Source organism: Carassius carassius, chromosome 13 (genome assembly GCF_963082965.1).
Source record: "Carassius carassius chromosome 13, fCarCar2.1, whole genome shotgun sequence".
In the NCBI taxonomy this organism is placed as follows: Eukaryota; Metazoa; Chordata; class Actinopteri; order Cypriniformes; family Cyprinidae; genus Carassius; species Carassius carassius.
In genome coordinates, this window is record NC_081767.1 from 33,749,303 (window position 1) to 33,771,704 (window position 22,402).

Consider the following 22,402-nt stretch of genomic DNA (forward strand, 5'->3'; position numbering starts at 1 on the left):
CACGCCGTCACTCAGAACACACCGAGAGGAGAAACACCACACACAACCCTCACCGAGATAACACACACCGTCACTCGGAACACACCGAGAGGAGAAACACTACACACAACCCTCGCTGAGATAACACACACCGTCACTCAGAACACACCGAGAGGAGAAACACCACACACAACCATCGCTGAGATAACACACACCGTCACTCAGAACACACCGAGAGAAGAAACACCACACACAACCCTCGCTGAGATAACACACACCGTCACTCAGAACACACCGAGAGAAGAAACACCACACACAACCCTCGCTGAGATAACACACACCGTCACTCAGAACACACCAAGAGGAGAAACACCACACACAACCCTCGCTGAGATAATACACACCGTCACTCAGAACACACCTAGAGAAGAAACACCACACACAACCCTCGCTGAGATAACACACACCGTCACTCAGAACACACCAAGAGGAGAAACACTACACACAACCCTCGCTGAGATAACACACACCATCACTCAGAACACACCAAGAGGAGAAACACCACACACAACCATCGCTGAGATAACACACACGTCACTCAGAACACACCGAGAGGAGAAACACCACACACAACCCTCGCTGAGATAACACACACCGTCACTCGGAACACACCGAGAGGAGAAACACCACACACTACCCTCGCTGAGATAACACACACCATCACTCAGAACACACCGAGAGGAGAAACACCACACACAACCCTCACCGAGATAACACACACCGTCACTCGGAACACACCGAGAGGAGAAACACTACACACAACCCTCGCTGAGATAACACACACCGTCACTCAGAACACACCGAGAGGAGAAACACCACACACAACCATCGCTGAGATAACACACACCGTCACTCAGAACACACCGAGAGAAGAAACACCACACACAACCCTCGCTGAGATAACACACACCGTCACTCAGAACACACCGAGAGAAGAAACACCACACACAACCCTCGCTGAGATAACACACACCGTCACTCAGAACACACCAAGAGGAGAAACACCACACACAACCCTCGCTGAGATAATACACACCGTCACTCAGAACACACCGAGAGAAGAAACACCACACACAACCCTCGCTGAGATAACACACACCGTCACTCAGAACACACCAAGAGGAGAAACACTACACACAACCCTCGCTGAGATAACACACACCATCACTCAGAACACACCAAGAGGAGAAACACCACACACAACCATCGCTGAGATAACACACGCCGTCACTCGGAACACACCGAGAGGAGAAACACCACACACAACCCTCGCCGAGATAACACACACCGTCACTCGGAACACACCGAGAGGAGAAACACCACACACTACCCTCGCTGAGATAACACACACCGTCACTCGGAACACACCGAGAGGAGAAACACCACACACTACCCTCGCCGAGATAACACACACCGTCACTCGGAAGACACCGAGAGGAGAAACACCACACACTACCCTCGCCGAGATAACACACACGTCACTCAGAACACACCGAGAGGAGAAACACCACACACTACCCTCGCCGAGATAACACACACGTCACTCAGAACACACCGAGAGGAGAAACACCACACACAACCCTCGCTGAGATAACACACACCGTCACTCGGAACACACCGAGAGGAGAAACACCACACACTACCCTCGCCGAGATAACACACACCGTCACTCGGAAGACACCGAGAGGAGAAACACCACACACTACCCTCGCCGAGATAACACACGCCGTCACTCAGAACACACCGAGAGGAGAAACACCACACACAACCCTCGCCGAGATAACACACACCATCACTCGGAACACACAGAGAGGAGAAACACCACACACACCCCTCGCTGAGATAACACACACCATCACTCAGAACACACCGAGAGGAGAAACACCACACACAACCCTCGCTGAGATAACACACACCGTCACTCAGAACACACCGAGAGGAGAAACACCACACACAACCCTCGCTGAGATAACACACACCGTCACTCAGAACACACCGAGAGGAGAAACACCACACACAACCCTCGCTGAGATAACACACGCCGTCACTCAGAACACACCGAGAGGAGAAACACCACACACAACCCTCACCGAGATAACACACACCGTCACTCAGAACACACCGAGAGGAGAAACACCACACACAACCCTCGCTGAGATAACACACACCGTCACTCAGAACACACCGAGAGGAGAAACACCACACACTCAGAACACACCGAGAGGAGAAACACCACACACAACCCTCGCTGAGATAACACACACCGTCACTCAGAACACACCGAGAGGAGAAACACCACACACAGCCCTCGCTGAGATAACACACACCGTCACTCGGAACACACCGAGAGGAGAAACACCACACACACCCCTCGCTGAGATAACACACACCGTCACTCGGAACACACCGTCACTCAGAACACACCGTACATACTATAATTCAAACAAATAATTTTCAGGGCTAATCCTGAAATTCCAATCAGCAGTGTTTGAAATCTCTTCTGTTTTGAATGTGTGCTTCACAGTTTTAACAGCAGTGTGTTAGCATTTGAACAAAGTGCTGTAAATCCTCAGTGTTGTGCAGGTTATGGTTAAAGTCATGGGATAAGTGTGTAGAGTTTTGAAAACTGTGTTCAAGCAATGAAAAACGAACTAGAGTTTGGTCCACATGAACTGCTGCTGTGCAGACTGTAGTTAGAGTTTTGCACATGTGACTCCAGTTGTGCCCACTGTCGTATAGCAATCTGAAAAAAACTGTAAAACTCACTCAACTGTGTCAGTAATATAGCACGAGTGATATTAAAGATACAAAATTAAATAATTTAATATCATTGTACTAAAGCCAAAAGAAATATGAATGATTAATAATTCAAAGTATTTCTCCAATGCAAACTTTTTCATTGACATTTTCTGCAGACCCCTTGTGGGCTCCTGAGGGCCTCCAGACCCCTGATATGAAGTATATTTATGATTAATCCTGACAGCCCCTGGTCACAATATTCTTTCACTGTATAGAAAAGAGCACTTTAGCACTTTCTTCCACCGGAGAGAGTCGTAAATGATAGACAGACTCTCTAACAGGAAATGTAAAATCCGAACAAGTGAAGCAGAAGCTACACTGCATGCCAGCACTAAAGAACTGAATTCACTGCATTAGAAGTGCACTGGCGTTCGATGGTGAATGGGATTGTGGGTAAGGACATTTCTAGTGATTTAAGAGCTCTAGTGCTTCCCTCCTACCTGTGAGGGGGTCGGACAAATCCAGCTATTGTTCTCGGATTAAAGTCGGAGACTTCTTCATTCAATGCACTTCCTCTAAAACACCCACACCACAGTCTCCTTCGGTCAGACGAAATCTATTCACTGACCCTGAGATCGGTAAACAGTCTCCTCCTACACCATCTGACTCTGACTTTGCGAATGGGTTTACTGAATATAAATATCATCTTGTTATCAGAAAGGATGAAATCAACATGCATTTGTCATCATATTAAGAAAGAAAATTATTTAAAGCATGCTGAAAATATACAGAATGTCAATATGCTTACAGTTTTTTTCGATTGCTAAACGACAGTGGGCACAACTGGAGTCACATGTGCAAAACTCTAATTACAGTCTGCACAGCAGCAGTTCATGTGGACCAAACTCGTTCGTTTTTCATTGCTTGAATACAGTTTTCAAAACTCTACACACCTATCCCACAACTTTAACCATAACCTGCACAACACTGTGGATTAACAGCACTTTGTTCAAATGCTAACACAACTGCTGTCAAAACTGTGAAGCACACATTCAAAACAGAAGAGATTTCAAACACTGCTGATTGCAATTTCAGGATTAGCCCTGAAAATTATTTGTTCGAAAACAGTATGTACTTTTAGTTTCTACCTTTTTTCTCATTACTGTAATTCTGTAAATTACTGCAAACTATTGAAGCAAACTGCTAATTTTCATTTACCTTAAAGAATTATGTTCTAAAAATGTAAATAAATCATGTGAAAGAATGTCACTCTTTTCTTTGAAGAAAATATGACTTTGTATGAAGTCACTGAAATTGTTCAGACTGAAAAGATGAAAAGTGAGAATTTTCTGTATTGGTGTTTGATGCTAGTGTTTCTCCTCTCGGTGTGATCTGAGTGACGGTGTGTGTTATCTCAGCGACAGTCGTGTGTGGTGTTTCTCCTCTCGGTGTGTTCTGAGTGACGGTGTGTGTTATCTCAGTGAGAGTCGTGTGTGGTGTTTCTCCTCTCGGTGTGTTCTGAGTGACGGTGTGTGTTATCTCAGTGAGGGTTGTGTGTAGTGTTTCTCCTCTCGGTGTGTTCTGAGTGACGGCGTGTGTTATCTCAGTGAGGGTTGTGTGTAGTGTTTCTCCTCTCGGTGTGTTCTGAGTGACGGTGTGTGTTATCTCAGCGAGGGTTGTGTGTAGTGTTTCTCCTCTCGGTGTGTTCTGAGTGACGGTGTGTGTTATCTCACTGAGGGTTGTGTGTGGTGTTTCTCCTCTTGGTGTGTTCTGAGTGACGGTGTGTGTTATCTCACTGAGGGTTGTGTGTAGTGTTTCTCCTCTCGGTGTGTTCTGAGTGTGTGGTGTTTCTCCTCTCGGTGTGTTCTGAGTGACGGTGTGTGTTATCTCACTGAGGGTTGTGTGTGGTGTTTCTCCTCTCGGTGTGTTCTGAGTGACGGTGTGTGTTATCTCAGCGAGGGTTGTGTGTGGTGTTTCTCCTCTCTGTGTGTTCTGAGTGACGGTGTGTGTTATCTCACTGAGGGTTGTGTGTGGTGTTTCTCCTCTCGGTGTGTTCTGAGTGACGGTGTGTGTTATCTCAGCGACAGTCGTGTGTGGTGTTTCTCCTCTCGGTGTGTTCCGGGTGACGGTGTGTGTTATCTCAGCGAGGGTTGTGTGTGGTGTTTCTCCTCTCGGTGTGTTCTGAGTGTGTGGTGTTTCTCCTCTCGGTGTGTTCTGAGTGACGGTGTGTGTTATCTCAGCGAGGGTTGTGTGTGGTGTTTCTCCTCTCGGTGTGTTCCGGGTGACGGTGTGTGTTATCTCAGCGAGGGCTGTGTGTGGTGTTTCTCCTCTCGGTGTGTTCTGAGTGTGTGGTGTTTCTCCTCTCGGTGTGTTCTGAGTGACGGTGTGTGTTATCTCAGCGAGGGTTGTGTGTGGTGTTTCTCCTCTCGGTGTGTTCTGAGTGACGGCGTGTGTTATCTCAGCGAGGGTTGTGTGTGGTGTTTCTCCTCTCGGTGTGTTCTGAGTGACGGTGTGTGTTATCTCGGTGAGGGTTGTGTGTGGTGTTTCTCCTCTCGGTGTGTTCTGAGTGACGGTGTGTGTTATCTCAGCGAGGGTCGTGTGTAGTGTTTCTCCTCTCGGTGTGTTCTGGGTGACGGTGTGTGTTATCTCACTGAGGGTTGTGTGTGGTGTTTCTCCTCTCGGTGTGTTCTGGGTGACGGTGTGTGTTATCTCAGCGAGGGTCGTGTGTAGTGTTTCTCCTCTCGGTGTGTTCTGGGTGACGGTGTGTGTTATCTCAGCGAGGGTCGTGTGTAGTGTTTCTCCTCTCGGTGTGTTCTGGGTGACGGTGTGTGTTATCTCAGCGAGGGTCGTGTGTGGTGTTTCTCCTCTCGGTGTGTTCTGAGTGACGGTGTGTGTTATCTCACTGAGGGTTGTGTGTGGTGTTTCTCCTCTCGGTGTGTTCTGGGTGACGGTGTGTGTTATCTCAGCGAGGGTCGTGTGTAGTGTTTCTCCTCTCGGTGTGTTCTGGGTGACGGTGTGTGTTATCTCAGTGAGGGTTGTGTTTAGTGTTTGGCTGCACTGAGCCTGTTTTGAGCCATGTGTTAAGAGTTGTGTTGCTTGGAATGAGTTTCGCAGGTGATGTGAACTGTTTAGCTCAAGTGACTGTTGCTGTGCAGACTGTAGTTAGAGTTTTGCACATGTAGCTCCAGATGTGCTCACTGTCGTTTAGCAATCAAAAAAAACTGTAATCCTGTACAAGGAATTACCACTTTTCAGATCCTGAAAAATACGACAATATGCTTACTTTATGTTTAATAATACACTTCGTAATAGATGCAAACAATAAAGTTGAATGAAGTTTATTTAATTGCTGTATGTTTCCTATGCATTAATATATATATATCCATTCATGATCCATGCATATTTAATTGAAAAGCATAAGCACTAGTTTCCCATAAATTAATCATTTAATATATCACATTATATTTTTCCAGTATAATCCCATATGCTTTTGTTTGATAAGTTTTGTGCCAACATTTCACAATCTATTAGTATAAAAAAGGACCAAAAACGTACCTCCACCGTTATTAAGACATCTACCATAGTATTCTCTAAAGCAGCCTACAATCTAAAATATATATATACATCTCATGCAGTTTATAAGCTTGGCTTATGAATATTAATAATGTGGCATTCTCTGAATGGCAGACTAGTAAAAAGATGCTAATCAGTTGCAAATGCCTCTGTTTAGTTTTTCACATGAACAGAAGTACTGTTCTCTGAATATATGATGACTATTTTCATATAAAATATGATGAGTATTATAAACAAAAACCTGACTGGAGTCCCAATAATCTCTTTTAATCCAGGTCTGACTCATAAATTAGTGCACATTTCATTTGTTATTCCTGTCTGACAGTCTTACTTCCTCAATACTTTCTGGTTTGAGTCATAGTTTCATTCTCAGGGGGCATAAAAACAAGATTTTCTGTGGTCTAGGGGTCCTGGGGGAATCTTATTGAAGTATTAATTTAATTTAGGACAGGCTTTTTCTTTTCTGGCTGCTGATAAAGCCTGTGAAAAAAAGCTTACAAGCCTATTTCATTCTCTCCGTCTGTAGACCTGCTAGTGACTGTCAATCAGCTCTGTTGAGTGAAAACATGTCGTCTTTTGTCAAACTGTAGTTATTCTGTTATACGGGGCATTTACATAATAAAGAGTTGCTCATTTTAAAAACACCAGTTTGTTTGGAAGGAGAAAATAAACTCTGACTGAACGAAACAATCTTTACACCAATTGCAAAGCAATCATGGAAACATAAATGGACAATTATGCTACCAACAGACCACTGGTGTTTACATGTACAACAAAACACTCATATCTACCAAAGATCAGCTTATTATATAAACATTACATTGTAAGATAACCGCATTTCCCTGAGATTTTAAAGTCTTTGTTTGTTTGGTTTTTGACAACGGAAAAACACAGATAAACACTAAAGGTGTTTACATTTGGAGCAAGTTTAGGGAAATGCTCAAAATTGTGCATGTGAAACCATTTGTGTCCTGTAGGTGGCGACAAATCATTCATTCAAAAACATTGATTCGTTCACAAACATGACATTGATTCATTCAGTCTTTGTGAGTCACTGAATTATTCACTCAATCAGTTCATTCGAACACTGGTTCATTTTGCTCGGAAACTATTTCTTTAAAAAGGCAAATTGAAATACTAAGTAGAAATTATGAGTTTAAAAGTAAAAATTATGGCATAAGTTATAATTATTAAATAAAAAGTTTAAATTACGACAGTCATAGTTATGAAACAAGTTTAAATTATGATGTACTGTACCAATGTCATAAATATGAGACTAAAACTCTTAATTATGACATAAAAAATTATATTTATTTAATAATCTTTTTAAATTATGACAGTCATAATTATGAGATAAAAAGTTGAAATTATGACTGTAAAAGTCACGATTTTGACATACTAATTCATAATTACGAAACAAGTTGAAATTATGATATACCAAAGTCAAAGAAATATGAGACTAAATTCTAAATTATGACATAAAAAGTGATAATGAGAAAAAAAGTGGAAATTATGACATACAAATTATTTTTCACCTTTTTATCTATAGTATTTCATAATTTCAACTTTTTAACTGATAATATCTTTTTATGATAATTTTCTTATTTTATAATCATTTAGACTTTTTTTGTTTCATAATAACTTAGTGTGTCATAAATTCTACTTTTAAAGTCATAATTTAAATTTAGTATGTCAATTTTTTTCATAATTTTTTTCCTCACAATTATGGCTTTTTGTGTAATAATTTAGACTAAAATGTCATAATTATTACATTTAAAATCACAATAATGACTTTTAAAGTGAATAATGACTTACCAAAGCTGGATATTTATAATTTTTTAATTCTAATTTACTTTCATGGAAGCATATAACTGTTGATACTGTTTAGAATTAATTTGAAACTATTTTACCTGTCAGAGTAAAAATAGACATGGTAATATTAAAACTTTGTCTAAAATGCATATTACTTTATTGTTTATTGAACAGTTGCATAAAGATAAAAATGCAGGTGTTCAGAGTGTGGTAAGTTGGGTTTGAAATCAGTCAAATAAAATGTTATAAGAATAAATCCTGTTCTAGGAAACCTGTCCATCAAACAGAAGCATCCTGCAAAAGTCCCAAGCAGTAAATGATGGGAGTTTTACCAAAATGAAATATTAACACATTTTGATAACTCACTATACACAATCCACACATTCAGCATCTCTGGTGTCCAACAGCTTAGTCTTAAACAGATTAAGTTATAGCCACAGAGAGTACACGAACCAGCGGCACTAAACCCTGCATGTGTGTGAATTTCATCGCATATTACCGCTGGTTATGGATCGACTGTTGGGAGAAGCCACAGGAAAGCATGCACCGTCTTTGTAACTAATTCATTCTCTCTGCCAACAGCGCTGAGACCTTTAATGGCTTTTTTTTTGTTGCAAAGAGCAGAAAATTGGATTCTCACCCTATTGAACACAACCTGAGACGGTCTCTGTGCTTTCTAAGTACACATCGCTCGTTCATTCTTTCAATAAATGAATCAGATGGCATCATTAATGTCGCATTTGTGTCTTTTTTCAGTGAGCTTGTAAGTAGGACGTTCCTAGGAGAAGCGGATGGTTTGAGATGATCTGAGGTCATGATCTGATATTAAATATTGCACTCATTTTTTCATCTTTCCTCCCTCTGTTCGTCTTTGCTCACTCCTCTCTCTTCTCCTGAGATAATATCCAATGTCTTTCTTTATCTGTGTTTATGTCTCTGTTTTGCTTTGTGTTTTCTATCTGCTTCCTCGTGTTCACTTGTCATCTGTCTTTGAACAGTCTCTCTATCTTTCTCTCAAACATGTCTCTTTTGTGTTTGAATGAGGTGTAAAAAAGATGAAGATGAACTCTGTGTTCGGCTGTCTGCATTGGTTCGTTTGTCAGCTTTTCTCTCTCTCTCTCTCTCTGTCAAACACACACCACTGCTCCGTTCCAAATCACACTGTGCTGCCTACTGAGATGAAACCTCATAAGTGACTGATCTGGAAAGGTCTTCAAAGGCCACACATGTACATGTAATTGATTCTGATGCAGACTGACGTTAGGATGTTGCTCTGATGACAACTTGATAGTCTAACAAGCATAAAAATGCACAACATACATATATTTGGGAAAACACTCTGGAATGTTTTTGGAAGGATTTGGAAGTTTTGAAGAGTACAGAATGAAATAATAGGTTTATAATAATTATAATCTAATCTAGGATTGCACTTTCTACTAATGCTTAATGTGCAACGCCTTCCGCCAAAAAAAGTATTTTAAAACTATGGAAAACTGTTTCCGCCACAGGATAAAAAAATAAATAATAAATAAATAAATACATTAAGGTAATTGCGACTTTTTATCTGAGAATTCTGACTTTTTTTTTCTTTTTGCAATTCTGAGTTATTATCTTAAAATTTTGACTATATAAAAAAAAGAATCACAGATCAAAATTTTTAAATGCAACGTTAACTTTCAATTGCTGGGAAAAAAGTCAGAATTGAGAGATAAAAAAGTCAAAATAACGCAACGGATGTAAACACAGAATTAGTAGAAAAAAATCTGAATTTTGAGTTTATATTTCACAATTCTGAGAAAAAAATATAAGATATCTAAAAACTATAAAACAATAAAAATAAAACAATTTAATTGAGAAGCAACGCTGCATGAGTTTATTAAACATTACGTTAAATAATATATATATATATAAAAAATTGTTTTATTCCATCTAGCCATTAAGTAATAAAATAACTCCAACTTATTAAAAATATATATATAAATACTACATAGTCGTAAAAAACTAATATAAGAACCAAAAGCACAAGAAAAAGAAAATCTAAAAATAAAATCGAATTAAAAAAATAAAATCTATAATATATCAATAATACTAAAATAACACATTAACATTAAAATAAACTTTTATTAAAGAAATATCTGCTGAAAATGTCTTATGCAGTCTTGCTTCAATTGAATTTGTTTCAAGTAATTTTTTTTAAGATGAATTAGACAAAAATAGCATTTTTTATTTATTTTTTTTACTATGAAAGGAACATACAGTAATTATGCCGTCTGTCTTTGGAGGTGAAAGCACAGTCGTGATGCCTTTAAATGCTGTCAATGTGAGCCGCTCACTAGGTTTTTCTCTCATCATTCAGAAGATAAGCATCGTTCAGTCTTTCCCGTGGATCGGTTTTCTGACAGTTTCTTATCGCCCTGCGTGGTCCATCTTTGTGTTGTCCCACAGGAGATCAGGAGCAGACTCACACAGACAGACAGAGACAGGTCTCAGAGCTTTAAGAAGATTATGAAGACCTTCGACCTTTCTTCACGTCTTATAGAGCTGAGGCATCTCTGTGTCGCTGCTTCACTGACAATCTTCAGAAGACTTCACAGCTTCTCGAAGATCAGTGTGAGCATCTCTACAGCTCCTCACCAGCCGAGGAGAGGAAACAGAAGATTGTTGATCCAAAAATGAAATAATTCTGCTGTCATTCGTTTAATTTTAAATCATATTTGTTTTCTATATAACGAATGCATATCACCACTAATAGCTGTCAAAATGCATCACAGTTTCCAGAAAAACATTGTGCAGCACAACAGTTTTTAACAATGATGATAAGCAGAAATGTTTCTTGAGCAGCAAATCATCATATTAGAATGACTGAAGACTGGAGGAATGATGCTGAAAATACAGCTGCGCATCACGGAAATAAATTACAGTTTAACAGATATTCACAAATAAAACAGTTGTTTGAAATTACAATAATATTTCAGTTTTTTTACTGTATTTTTTATCAAATAAATGCAGCCTTGCTAAGCACAAGGGACTTGTAGTGTATAAATACACAAATGTCCTCTTTATTTTCATAAGAATGTCTTGAATGTATTATTTTATATATATATTAAAATTATTAAAAAATTATAATGCATTAATATTAACTATTAAAAATTATATTTTAATGTATAATTTTATTTTTAAATAAAATACATTTTATTAATAATATTAACTATTAATAAACCATTAATTTATGCATTACATAAAAACAAAAAACTTGAATATAGAACACTGATGAATGGTTTATATAATTTGCATAATCTACAACCAGTCTACAGTTACTATAGTCTCACTACTTCTGAAATCCCTTTCTGAGATTTAGATATTTAGTTGAAAAGCAACAGATGACTGTCTGTGCATAATTAAGAAGCATGATTTCCTCAGGCTTTTCTGCACGACAATGAGCCGTTCGTTGTTTCTCACTGAAGATCACGTGTGTCTGCTCATTAGGCTCGATCCGTTCAAAGCTGAGAGGAGGATGTGTTACGAGCCACGGCTTCTGTCACACACACACACACACACACACACATGCACACTTTCATCCTCAGCTGTGTTGAAGGATGCGGGGAGATGCTCAGCGAGCCGCTGCCGCCTGTCTTGGTCTCATATCGCTGGAAAATGAGTGCTCTGAAGTGTCTCCTTGCTAAACACAAGCGCACTAACTTTGTGTTTCTCATGGGCACCGCTGAAAGAAGTTTCCTGACAGACAGACCAACTCTGAAAAACTGAGACAGCCTCAGAGAGACAGACAGGTAATGACTCTTCCAGCAGCTTTATTAACAGACTCTCGAGGTGCTGTGACGCTAAAACCTGTTTACCTGCTCTGTCTGTGCTTTCCTCCTGTGAACCTTTCTGATAAAACAACCTCAAAACACACTGAAACCCCCCAGAAAACATGCTGGAGATCTTCAAAATACACACAGCACCCTAAAACTCAAGAGTGAAACCCTGTCAGTGTGTTTGCTCTCAGAGGTATCTCTCATATCACGATTGAAGTGTAGTTAATAATAACACATTTCATTTTGTGTGTGTGAGTGTGTGTGTGTGTGTGTGTGTGTGTTTGTGTGTGTGTGTGTGTGTGTGTGTGTGTGTGTGTGTGTGGATTACCCCTTAAATGTCAACATACATATGTAGCAGGCAATTTCCACAAACATTACATGTAATATAATGTAAAAAATGTAATAGCCAAATTGTCTGGTGAGTGAATAAGATATATATATATATTTGACCAGCCAAAAAAATACTAATAACTAAATAACATATCTGAATATATTTTGAAATATTCAAATGCAATATATAGATCTCACAAAAAAAAAAAAATATATGAAGTTCTGAATAAATAGATAAGAATTAAAAATAACAAAATATTTTTTTAATATATAACAATATTAATAAAATATTTTAAGAAATTTAAAAATATATAGTTTTACATTTTATATTTTTAATAAATAATAATAAAATAATAAAATGAACTGCAACATACATGCAACATACATATATAAAACACTTCATTTCCCAGAATGCTTTGCTTTACCTGGAAGTCTTTCTAATTTGAGTTGCTTGAGAAGATTAAAACCTTAAACTGACATCAAAAGTGTTTTCCATTTTTACACATTTTGTTGTTGTGTTACTGTAGTAAACTTGGTAAACTCTTCTTCCTGTCATTCCAGTGCAAAATCCAATTCATCATCCCGTGTGTTGAGGCCAATTCAATTCAAATTCACACTCAAGAACTGAGATGGAGCCGTTCCCTCGATCTGATCCTCGCCCAACTCTGAATTAAAGTCTTAAAGCAAAAACAGCTCATGCAAACACTCCTCAAATGCTCTGCTGTCTGTCCAATCTAATACAGTTTTTATATGAAACAATCAGGAACATGCAGCCGAAATGATCCAGATCAGATGCTCTTTTTGGAATGAGGAGGAAACTGTAATGTTATCACAGTAAATCACACTGTTAATTCAAAAGATCAAAGTTATTTTTAATAAAATCGACCCTTTAGTGCTCTCTAACAGCCGGTCTGCAGCTGATTAATTGGTCGTTCTACAGACGAAAGAACGTCTCGTTAGGAAGACATCGGCCCATAGGGGACATAAGCAGCTGGGAAATCTGCTCCAGAAGCTCTCAGAAACATCAGACCCTTATTAGAGTCTCACTAGATTGCATTCTGAAACTCTTTAAAAATATACTGCACACAGATTCAAGCACTGGATTAATTATCAGGAATGCTGTAATTCTGTCAAGTATTTATCTGGTTGTCCGATGCACAAAAAAATGTCCTTTTAAAAATCAAATCAAATACTTAATTTGTATAGCCGAGCGTTTGTAGTCTTTGTAGCTTTTTTATTCAAAGAGATTCTAATACTGCCGATGAACAGCCTGACGTCAGTCAACTAAACCATGACATGGGTTTTTAATACATAATAGTTGGTTTTTTTTTACACTAGAATTTATGAATGTGAAATTTGGTCAAAAATGTAAGTGAATGAATTAAATGAAAATATGAGTTTGTGAAGCACAGAACTAGTCACAAACGTTTGGCTCACAAATAATTATCCATACAAATGTTTGCAATGCACAATATAACGGCTTGCTTTGTTGTGGATAACAATGCAAGCAAGGATATGTTTATTCACAACAACAACAACAACAATAATAATACAAACTATATCAGTTGTGATTACTCAGACAAGCATCATTGCAAGTTTTGCCCATAAAATAAATAACATTTAATTTAATTTAATTTAATTTAATTTAATTTAATTTAATTTAATTTAATTTAATTTAATTTAATTTAATTTAATTTAATTTAATTTAATTTAATTTAATTTAATTTAATTTAATTTAATTTAATTTAATTCATATTGCCATGGAAGTGAGTCCTGAACACTGGATATTTTCATTGAAGTCATTGAATTCATTCAAGTTTGAAAGCCTGTTAATGCCATCCTAAATTCATTAAGGGTTACTGAATAGATAATAAAAAAAAGTTTTAAAATTGCATGCTTAAAACGCAAATTAATATATTATTTAACAGACAGACTAGCTCTTGGCTAAAATAAGAAGCCTACGTTTAAATTGTCTCCGCATTTACTCAAATGAAGGACATTTATTTCCTCAAATCCTTGTATTTTTTACCCTCTTTGTGATGCATCATCTTTAAATGCAATGTGTTCTTTAATGTGCAAAGTGGCCTATTTCTGTCTCTATGAAGATATTATACTGTGATGCAAAATCACGTTCAGTCTGACCGTGATGATGAATTACGCCGAGCTGTCGAACACTGTCGCACATGTTCACAGTAATGACTCGATCCTGTTGTCAGATTCAGACAGTATTAGAGAGGAGTTATTAACCAGCGGTGGTTTGTGTGGAGGACGGGAGCACAGCGAGCGGCTGATTGAATGTATTGAGGGCAGATGGGACGTGTTGAGTGGCGTTTGTCCTCAAAGAGCTGTAAGAACTGGACCCAGCTGAGCTTTTTGATTTTCACGTTGATTTTAAACTACTTGATTGCAACCCAATAAATCCCAAACACAAGCCACAGAGACCCTCAGGCTTTTAAATCAACATTAAACGCAGTTCACAACACATCTGTAATCTGACTTGCTTCAAGGGGTGGGTTAACATTCTGCTGTTGTTTCATCATTTTTAACCGAAAAAAAGAAGAATTTTAACTTCATCAGAATGGTGTAAAACGAGTTCTGATCAAGTGTTCTGGTTAATTTTTGTGCATTTTTATTTAATTTTGATGTTAGATTTAGATTATGGACAGTGCTGGGTGGATTATTTGGAAATCTTAATCTGACAGTGAATCTGGAAAAAAATATAATATAATATAATATAATATAATATAATATAATATAATATAATATAATATAATATAATATAATATAATATAATATAATATAATATAATATAATATAATTAACATACTGGCTGTGTTTACTTACACAAGTGTAACATTTAAAAACAATGAAAAACATGCTTTTTTATTTAAACAAAAGGTTTTTATTTAAAATAAATATTTAAAATGTATTTTTTCTTTAAACTAGGTTGCGTAAAAATAAAATAAAAATATATAAATGACATACACGTTTAAGCAATATATATAAAGCTTCGACTAAAATTGAAAACAACTGGAAATTGGAAAGGATCCTGTTGTTCTCCTCTGGTGGATTTAAAGAGACGCTGACCTGTTCCAGCAATAATAGGAGTCAGAATAAAGCACCGTTTCTGCTATGCTTGGCAAGACTAACTAATCACGTACACACTGGGGTTTGTTATCCACACCTTGTGGAGTCGCTGTCAATACTCGTCTGGCTGTTTTCAAATTAGGGACAAAACTGCATATGTCTGTGTTTACGGATCTGTATTTCCACCAGAGCCAAGCCGAGAAACCGGTATAATGGAATAAACACATGAGGAAGAAGAGAAACTAAAGACAATGAACTGTTACAGAAGCATCGTCTGTGGACGGCTCTGACTCTGTGCATCACTGAGCTTTAATTACATGAAGAGGCGGATAAATTGAGTTTCACAAGGACAGACAGATGGAGAGATTACTGAAACTCGATCAAATTCACAACAGCACACACCGTTCTCCTGAACTTCCTGCGGTTTCCACACAAAGGACTTAATTATGCCAAAACCTTGAGCTTTGACACTCAGACAAACATAATAACCTGTTGCATTCTGGGAGGCATCACATGACTTAACACAACAATGCTGCTCAAATATGACCGAGTGAGAGATTTCAGCGGGATTCAGTGGAACAAGAGTCATTTAGAGTAATTCACTGGAATCAACCAATGATGATCAGCACAGGTTTTATCGTTTCCACTGGGTTAAAAAGCACTAAAACGCACCTTCAAACCATATTAGTGCTGTTTCTAAGAAAAGCATCACATTTAGTTTTGCTAAAATTTAGAGTTAGTGGTTTAAACAAAACCTTTACACGAAATATTCAGATTGCACATATTGTTTTTAAATACTCAGTTTTTAAACAAAATAGAATATAACTGTGCTAAACATAAATATGCATAAAAATTGTATATATATATATATATATATATATATATATATATATATATATATATATTATTGTTGTATTTTTTTTAAGAAATTACAACCTTTTTCAGAAATAACACATTAAAATAAAATATATAAACACACTACTAGTCAGTTTTATTCTTTTATTCTGCAAAGTGAATAAAAATAAATATATATATATATATATATATATATATATATATATATATATATATACAATCATATACTGGGGGTCAGTGATATTTAATTTTATTTAATTTTATTTATAACTTTTTTCTGGCAATGAGGCATTAAATATATCAAAAGAGACTGTTATGACATGAATGATGTTCATAAGATTTATATTTCATAGAAATTGTATTCTTTTGAAATTTCTATTCGTCTGTGAATCCCCAAAAATAAAATGTATGTTGGTTTTCCCAAAAATATTGTGCAGCGCAACTGTTTTCAATATTGATTATAATCAGAAATGTTTTTTTTTTTTTTGAGAGCAGCAAATCAGCATCACATTAATCTCTCTCTGTTTGTCTAGCTGTGTCTGCGTTCGTCTCTCGGGGGTAAGTCAGTGTCGTTCACACAGAAATGAAACCTAAAAACCCAAATCTCTCTGATTGGTGATTCCTCACACCGTGGTGAAGCAGCTGATGGGACATTAGCACACGTCAGGACCTCATCATGGGCTTTTTCTCGCATGGCCAGGATTTAATCGCTGTGCCGTTTCAAATAAAAAAAGCTGTCTTTTGTCCAATTTGTAGTGTTTTCTGCACAGATCAGAAGTAAACAGAGCGTCTCAGAGGATGACAAGCCTGTATCCGAGGAAAGTCAATACATGTCCCTGAATGATGATTAGAGCAAAAATACAACAACAGAAAACTACATAAGAAACTAATAAATAATTTTCAAAGAATATACCTTGACTCAACATGGCACTTTTTCTAGTTTTAAGCATAAATCTGGCTAAATTTAATGAGAATGTTATACAGCTCCCTGAACACCACAGTAAAAGAGAACCTGATTCACAACCAAATGACTCTTCTGAATCAATTCTTTCAAATCATTTAGTCAAAATCATTTTCAAATCTTGAGTCATTGGTTTAATTTAGTCTTGAATCTTAATCAGCACAAAGATACAAACTTGTCGTTCTCATGACAACGTGTCGAAGAGTTCAAGATCCATCTTATATCCATCATTCTTTCTTCATTCCTTCCATTCATCCATCCATCCATCCATCCATCCATCCTTCCATCCATCCATCCTTCCATCCTTCCTTCCTTCCTTCCTTCCTTCCTTCCTTCCATCCATCCATCCATCCTTCCATCCATCCTTCCTTCCTTCCTTCCTTCCTTCCTTCCTTCCTTCCTTCCTTCCTTCCTTCCATTCATCCATCCATCCTTCCATCCTTTCATCCTTCCTTCCATCCATCCTTCCTTCCTTCCTTCCATCCATGCATCCATCCTTCCACCCATCCTTCCTTCCTTCCTTCCTTCCTTCCTTCCTTCCTTCCTTCCTTCCTTCCTTCCTTCTATCCATCCATCCATCCATCCTTCCATCCTTTCATCCTTCCATCCATCCTTCCTTCTTTCCATCATTCCATCCTTCCATCCATCCATCCTTCCATCTATCCATCCATCCATCCATCCATCCATCCTTCCTTCCTTCCTTCCTCCTTCCTTCCTACCTTCCATCCATCCATCCTTCCTTCCTTCCTTCCTTCCTTCCTTCCTTCCATTCACCCATCCATCCTTTCATCCTTCCATCCTTCCATCCTTCCTTCCTTCCATCCATCCATCCTTCCTTCCATCCATCCATCCATCCATCCATCCATCCTTCCTTCCTTCCTTCCTTCCTTCCTTCCTTCCTTCCTTCCTTCCTTCCTTCTATCCATCCATCCTTCCATCCTTTCATCCTTCCATCCATCCTTCCTTCCTTCCATCATTCCATCCTTCCATCCATCCATCCTTCCATCTATCCATCCATCCATCCATCCATCCTTCCTTCCTTCCTTCCTTCCTCCTTCCTCCTTCCTCCTTCCTTCCTACCTTCCATCCATCCATCCATCCTTCCTTCCTTCCTTCCTTCCTTCCTTCCTTCCTTCCATTCACCCATCCATCCTTTCATCCTTCCATCCTTCCATCCTTCCTTCCATCCATCCTTCCATCCATCCATCCATCCATCCTTCCTTCCTTCCTTCCTCCTTCCTTCCTTCCTTCCTTCCTTCCTTCCTTCCTTCCATTCACCCATCCATCCATCCATCCATCCTTTCATCCTTCCATCCTTCCATCCATCCATCCATCCATCCTTCCTTCCTCCTTCCTTCCTTCCTTCCTTCCTTCCTTCCTTCCTTCCTTCCTTCCTTCCTTCCTTCCATTCATCCATCCATCCATCCATCCATCCTTTCTTCCTCCCTTCTCTTCTGGTAAGCATCTGTTCGTCACACACAGCTGTCTTCTGACTTCAGCTCTCTTCCTTTAATTAAGTCCCGTAACTCTCTCAGATTCCTCCAGAGATGCTGCTGTTATCTCGGCATGTCTCTCAAGCCCGGTGTGTTTAGACGGCTGACGGTATTGTGCTCCTTGGATGTCAGGAGGTCCACAGCAGCGTCTGCATGAAAGCAATCTCATCCAGCGGCGGAGTGGATTCTGATTGGCTGTGGCTGATCCCGACACCAGAGCAGCGCACAAATGCTGGTTCTCCTGATTAGCGCCATGCGATCTGTTCCTCAAGAGAGCATCTGTCGCTAACAGAGCTGTTACAGAAAGCATTTGACCTTATGAGGCCGGGGAGACTGTGTTTTGTCTGTGGAGATGAATCCGAATGCTCTAAGAACGAAGTTCAATGAAAGCAATTTGCAGCAATGAAACATCTCTCTGTGCTTGAAAAGACCACGACTCTTCTTTGTGAGCGTGGCATGTGCTGCTGAGGCAGAGAAATCACTCTTTACCCACAATGCACTGGAAACACACCCTGCTCCCAATTTCTGTGGTCCAGTTCTACAGGATAATCCTTTTCTCTTTCTTTATTGAAAAATGTGTTTAGTTTGAAAATAGTTTCAAAGAAAATGCCTCTGAGGAAAACCAAATGAGCCGAATGAAATCATGCAAAAGTCACATGACCTGCGTATATGGGGACTGCCAAGGATTAATTAAATATGTTAACACGGCTAAATATATTTATCAAAGCTAGAACAGTTGATTAATTTGACACTGTTACCACTTCATTCAGTTCTGGGTGATTTCTAAAAACAGACAAAAATAAAAACACACTCATATAAAGGAAAATTCAGAAATGAGACTCAATATGAATTTTAACTATGGAATATTTCTCATCAAATGATCTGAACTGATCCACAATCATTTTATAGCTCTAAACTCTTATTAAATGACTTGGTTCTGTTTTATTTCTCAAACTGTATTACTATTCAGAAACAAATTAAACGTAAAATTTAATTTAACTCAAACTTAAACCTATAGCAAAAGATTTTTGCTATCCAATAAAATCACAAAAAATCCTAAAACTTTAACTAAAATGAAAATGGAAATGGAAATATATGTGTGTATGTGTGTGTGATAAAATCTCACAATGTAATTGTTACAATTTTAACTAAAGCTACAATAAAAAAGGAAAATATAAAAATGAAAACTAATTCGAAATATGAATAAAAATGTACTGTATATCTCAATGACACTGACAAAGTACCAAACCATACAAAATAAATTTGTTAATTACAATAAAATAAGCATTAACTAAAATAAAAAAAAATACAGTAAAACAACTTATTTTAAACTTGTGCTGACAAATCGACATTACTCATTTTTATTTAGTTTGACTTAATATAGTAAAATAAAAGTTATTAAAAACTATATAGACAACTGCTAAAAATGAGAAAAAACATAAATAATAAAGCTTTAAAATCAAATGTAAAAAAAAATATATATATAAATATAAATAAAAACTACACTAAATCTTAATCACAAGATTTGATTCTTAGTCAAAATAGTGAGTTTGCCCAATAAAGTGTTAAAAACAGAAAGGTGTTTCGATTAATGTGAGTATTAACAGATAACTGTAAAAGAGCTGGTGTGGTTTTGTTTTCCTCATGTTGGATGAACAGAAGCACAAACACGGATCCATACAGCAGGCGTCAAGTATTCCAGAGACTCATCTAATGCATCTATCCATGCTTTATATTGAAATCTGAATGATTATCCTGTTGTTTGTTTTTTGTTTTTTTGACATGTGCATAAGCACCTAAAGCCTCTCGCCAACACAGAAGTGCTCCATATGCACCATAAACACGTAAAAGTCAATGTGCTTTGTAGAGTAAACCAAAGTTGCCAAGTTGGAAAGACTTTAACCCTATATAGTCTATTGGATGCAAATATTTCTTAAGCCTCAAATTATCAAACTTTGCTGCTAAACCAGTCGCACTCAATCAAATGCATGCCTTCTGTCTATGATTGATAGTTTTGAGTTTTTGTCAAGTCAAAGCTCTTTTAGTGTAATTGTACAAACTTGAGCTTGAGTCAAATCTTGAGTGATTTTGATCAAGTAAAGGTCAGAATAAGGTCAGTAATATCTCCAGATGAACTCTTCCTGGACTGAAGCAGCTCAGCTTTACTTGATTCTCCATCAATCATGTTTTCGAGTCTCAAATCTGATCCTCAGGATCTTTTGAGGAGCGTTTGTTTACTTTATATTTTTACTTCATATTTTTACTCAGTTTGAGTCTCTGAATAAAATTTAGCTGTTTTTTCTCCATATTCTTACTATATCAGACTATGTAAGGCATAAAAGCTCATATACATTTTGTCAGAAATTGACTATTCTGACTGTTACTTCATACTTCAATCTTTACAGGGCAGGACAAAACAGCTAGAGAACTCATTCTCAGAAACAAAAATATATGCATTTTTAATGCAACAATATAGAATAGAGTTTCACGGCTGGCAATAAATATTTACAGTACTATCTTCTCAATTCAGACCCTGCATGCAGCCTAAAATACATATAAGACCTCCAAACCACAATCAGTTTCTCCTGAAGTCCCAAGCCAAAAGCTTAAAAGTTCTCCAAAGCACAATGAAAGTTTGGAAATGAACGGCTCACGTGATCTATCACCGTCTTAATTCATTCTACGTGTTTACGATTGATCATAAGTGAGTGTTTCTTCCTACCTGGAGCCTGTTGAAGCACCATATCGGACAGATCCTGCAGGTGGATGAAGAGAACGAGTCCTCCGACCCCAAACAGCAGCAGAAACCAGAAAGAGCAGGGCGGCTTACAGATGGACCCCCGTAACCTCCTCCGACTGCGAAGAATATCCACCATCTTACAATCCACCAAGAGCATCACAGCTCAGAACGAGAGACACACCTGCAGAAAGAGAGAGAAACACATTCTCATTCACAGACAGAAGAAAACAGTAAAATCAAAATGATGACGTTTTTGCATTTGCATGTATGATGCATTTGGCTAATGCCTTTATCTAATGCGTGCATTCCATGGGAATCGAACCTGTGACCTCGGCGTTGCAAGCACCATGCTTTACTTTTTAAGCTAAAGAAATGATGCAAGAAAATATTATTTCGTTAATTTGATTTATCAGTGAACTTAAGAGGAAAAAAAACAATCTAGTGCATAATCAATTTTAACCCTCTTAATGTGAAATTATCCATAGAAAAAAAAAGTTAGATTTTGAAATGGAATAGACAAAATATACTGTATGCATATTTGATCCATCTTTCTTCTGTGTCTCATTCATTCTGATATATTGAGGATTTGGTGCAGATGCTGATATTTATATGATTAAATTCTGATGCTTTTAATGTAAATCAGTGAGATCTTTATAACAGTAGAGCAGATACTCATGTAAAATAATATAAATATCAATCGTCACTCTATATATCCAATGATAAGATGAGATTGAAATGATTCAAACATTGCAATCCAATGCTGATTGAGAGATGAACAAATTAACGCTTCTCAAAAGATCCTGATGGTCAGATTTGAGAGATTTTTCTAAAAATAAATACTGATGGATAATCAAGTGTTCATCTTTAAATACTTATAACAACATCAGAGTGAATCTTAACCGAAATAGTAACCCATAAACTGCACAATAAATGAGTAGTTAAACCCTGCTTTTTCATA

General features: G+C 37.7%; 1 protein-coding gene across 1 annotated transcript in view; it reads right to left on the minus strand.

Moving 5' to 3' along the window:
• The window catches only part of LOC132156402 (carbohydrate sulfotransferase 8-like), a 102,909-nt gene extending 81,336 nt beyond the window's left edge, over nucleotides 1-21,573 (minus strand). The window contains exon 1 of the mRNA XM_059565406.1: nucleotides 21,427-21,573. Coding sequence (XP_059421389.1) covers nucleotides 21,427-21,448 — 22 coding nt within the window. The 5' untranslated portion in view covers nucleotides 21,449-21,573. The remainder of the gene's footprint in view (nucleotides 1-21,426) is intronic.
• Nucleotides 21,574-22,402: the final 829 nt, after the last annotated feature.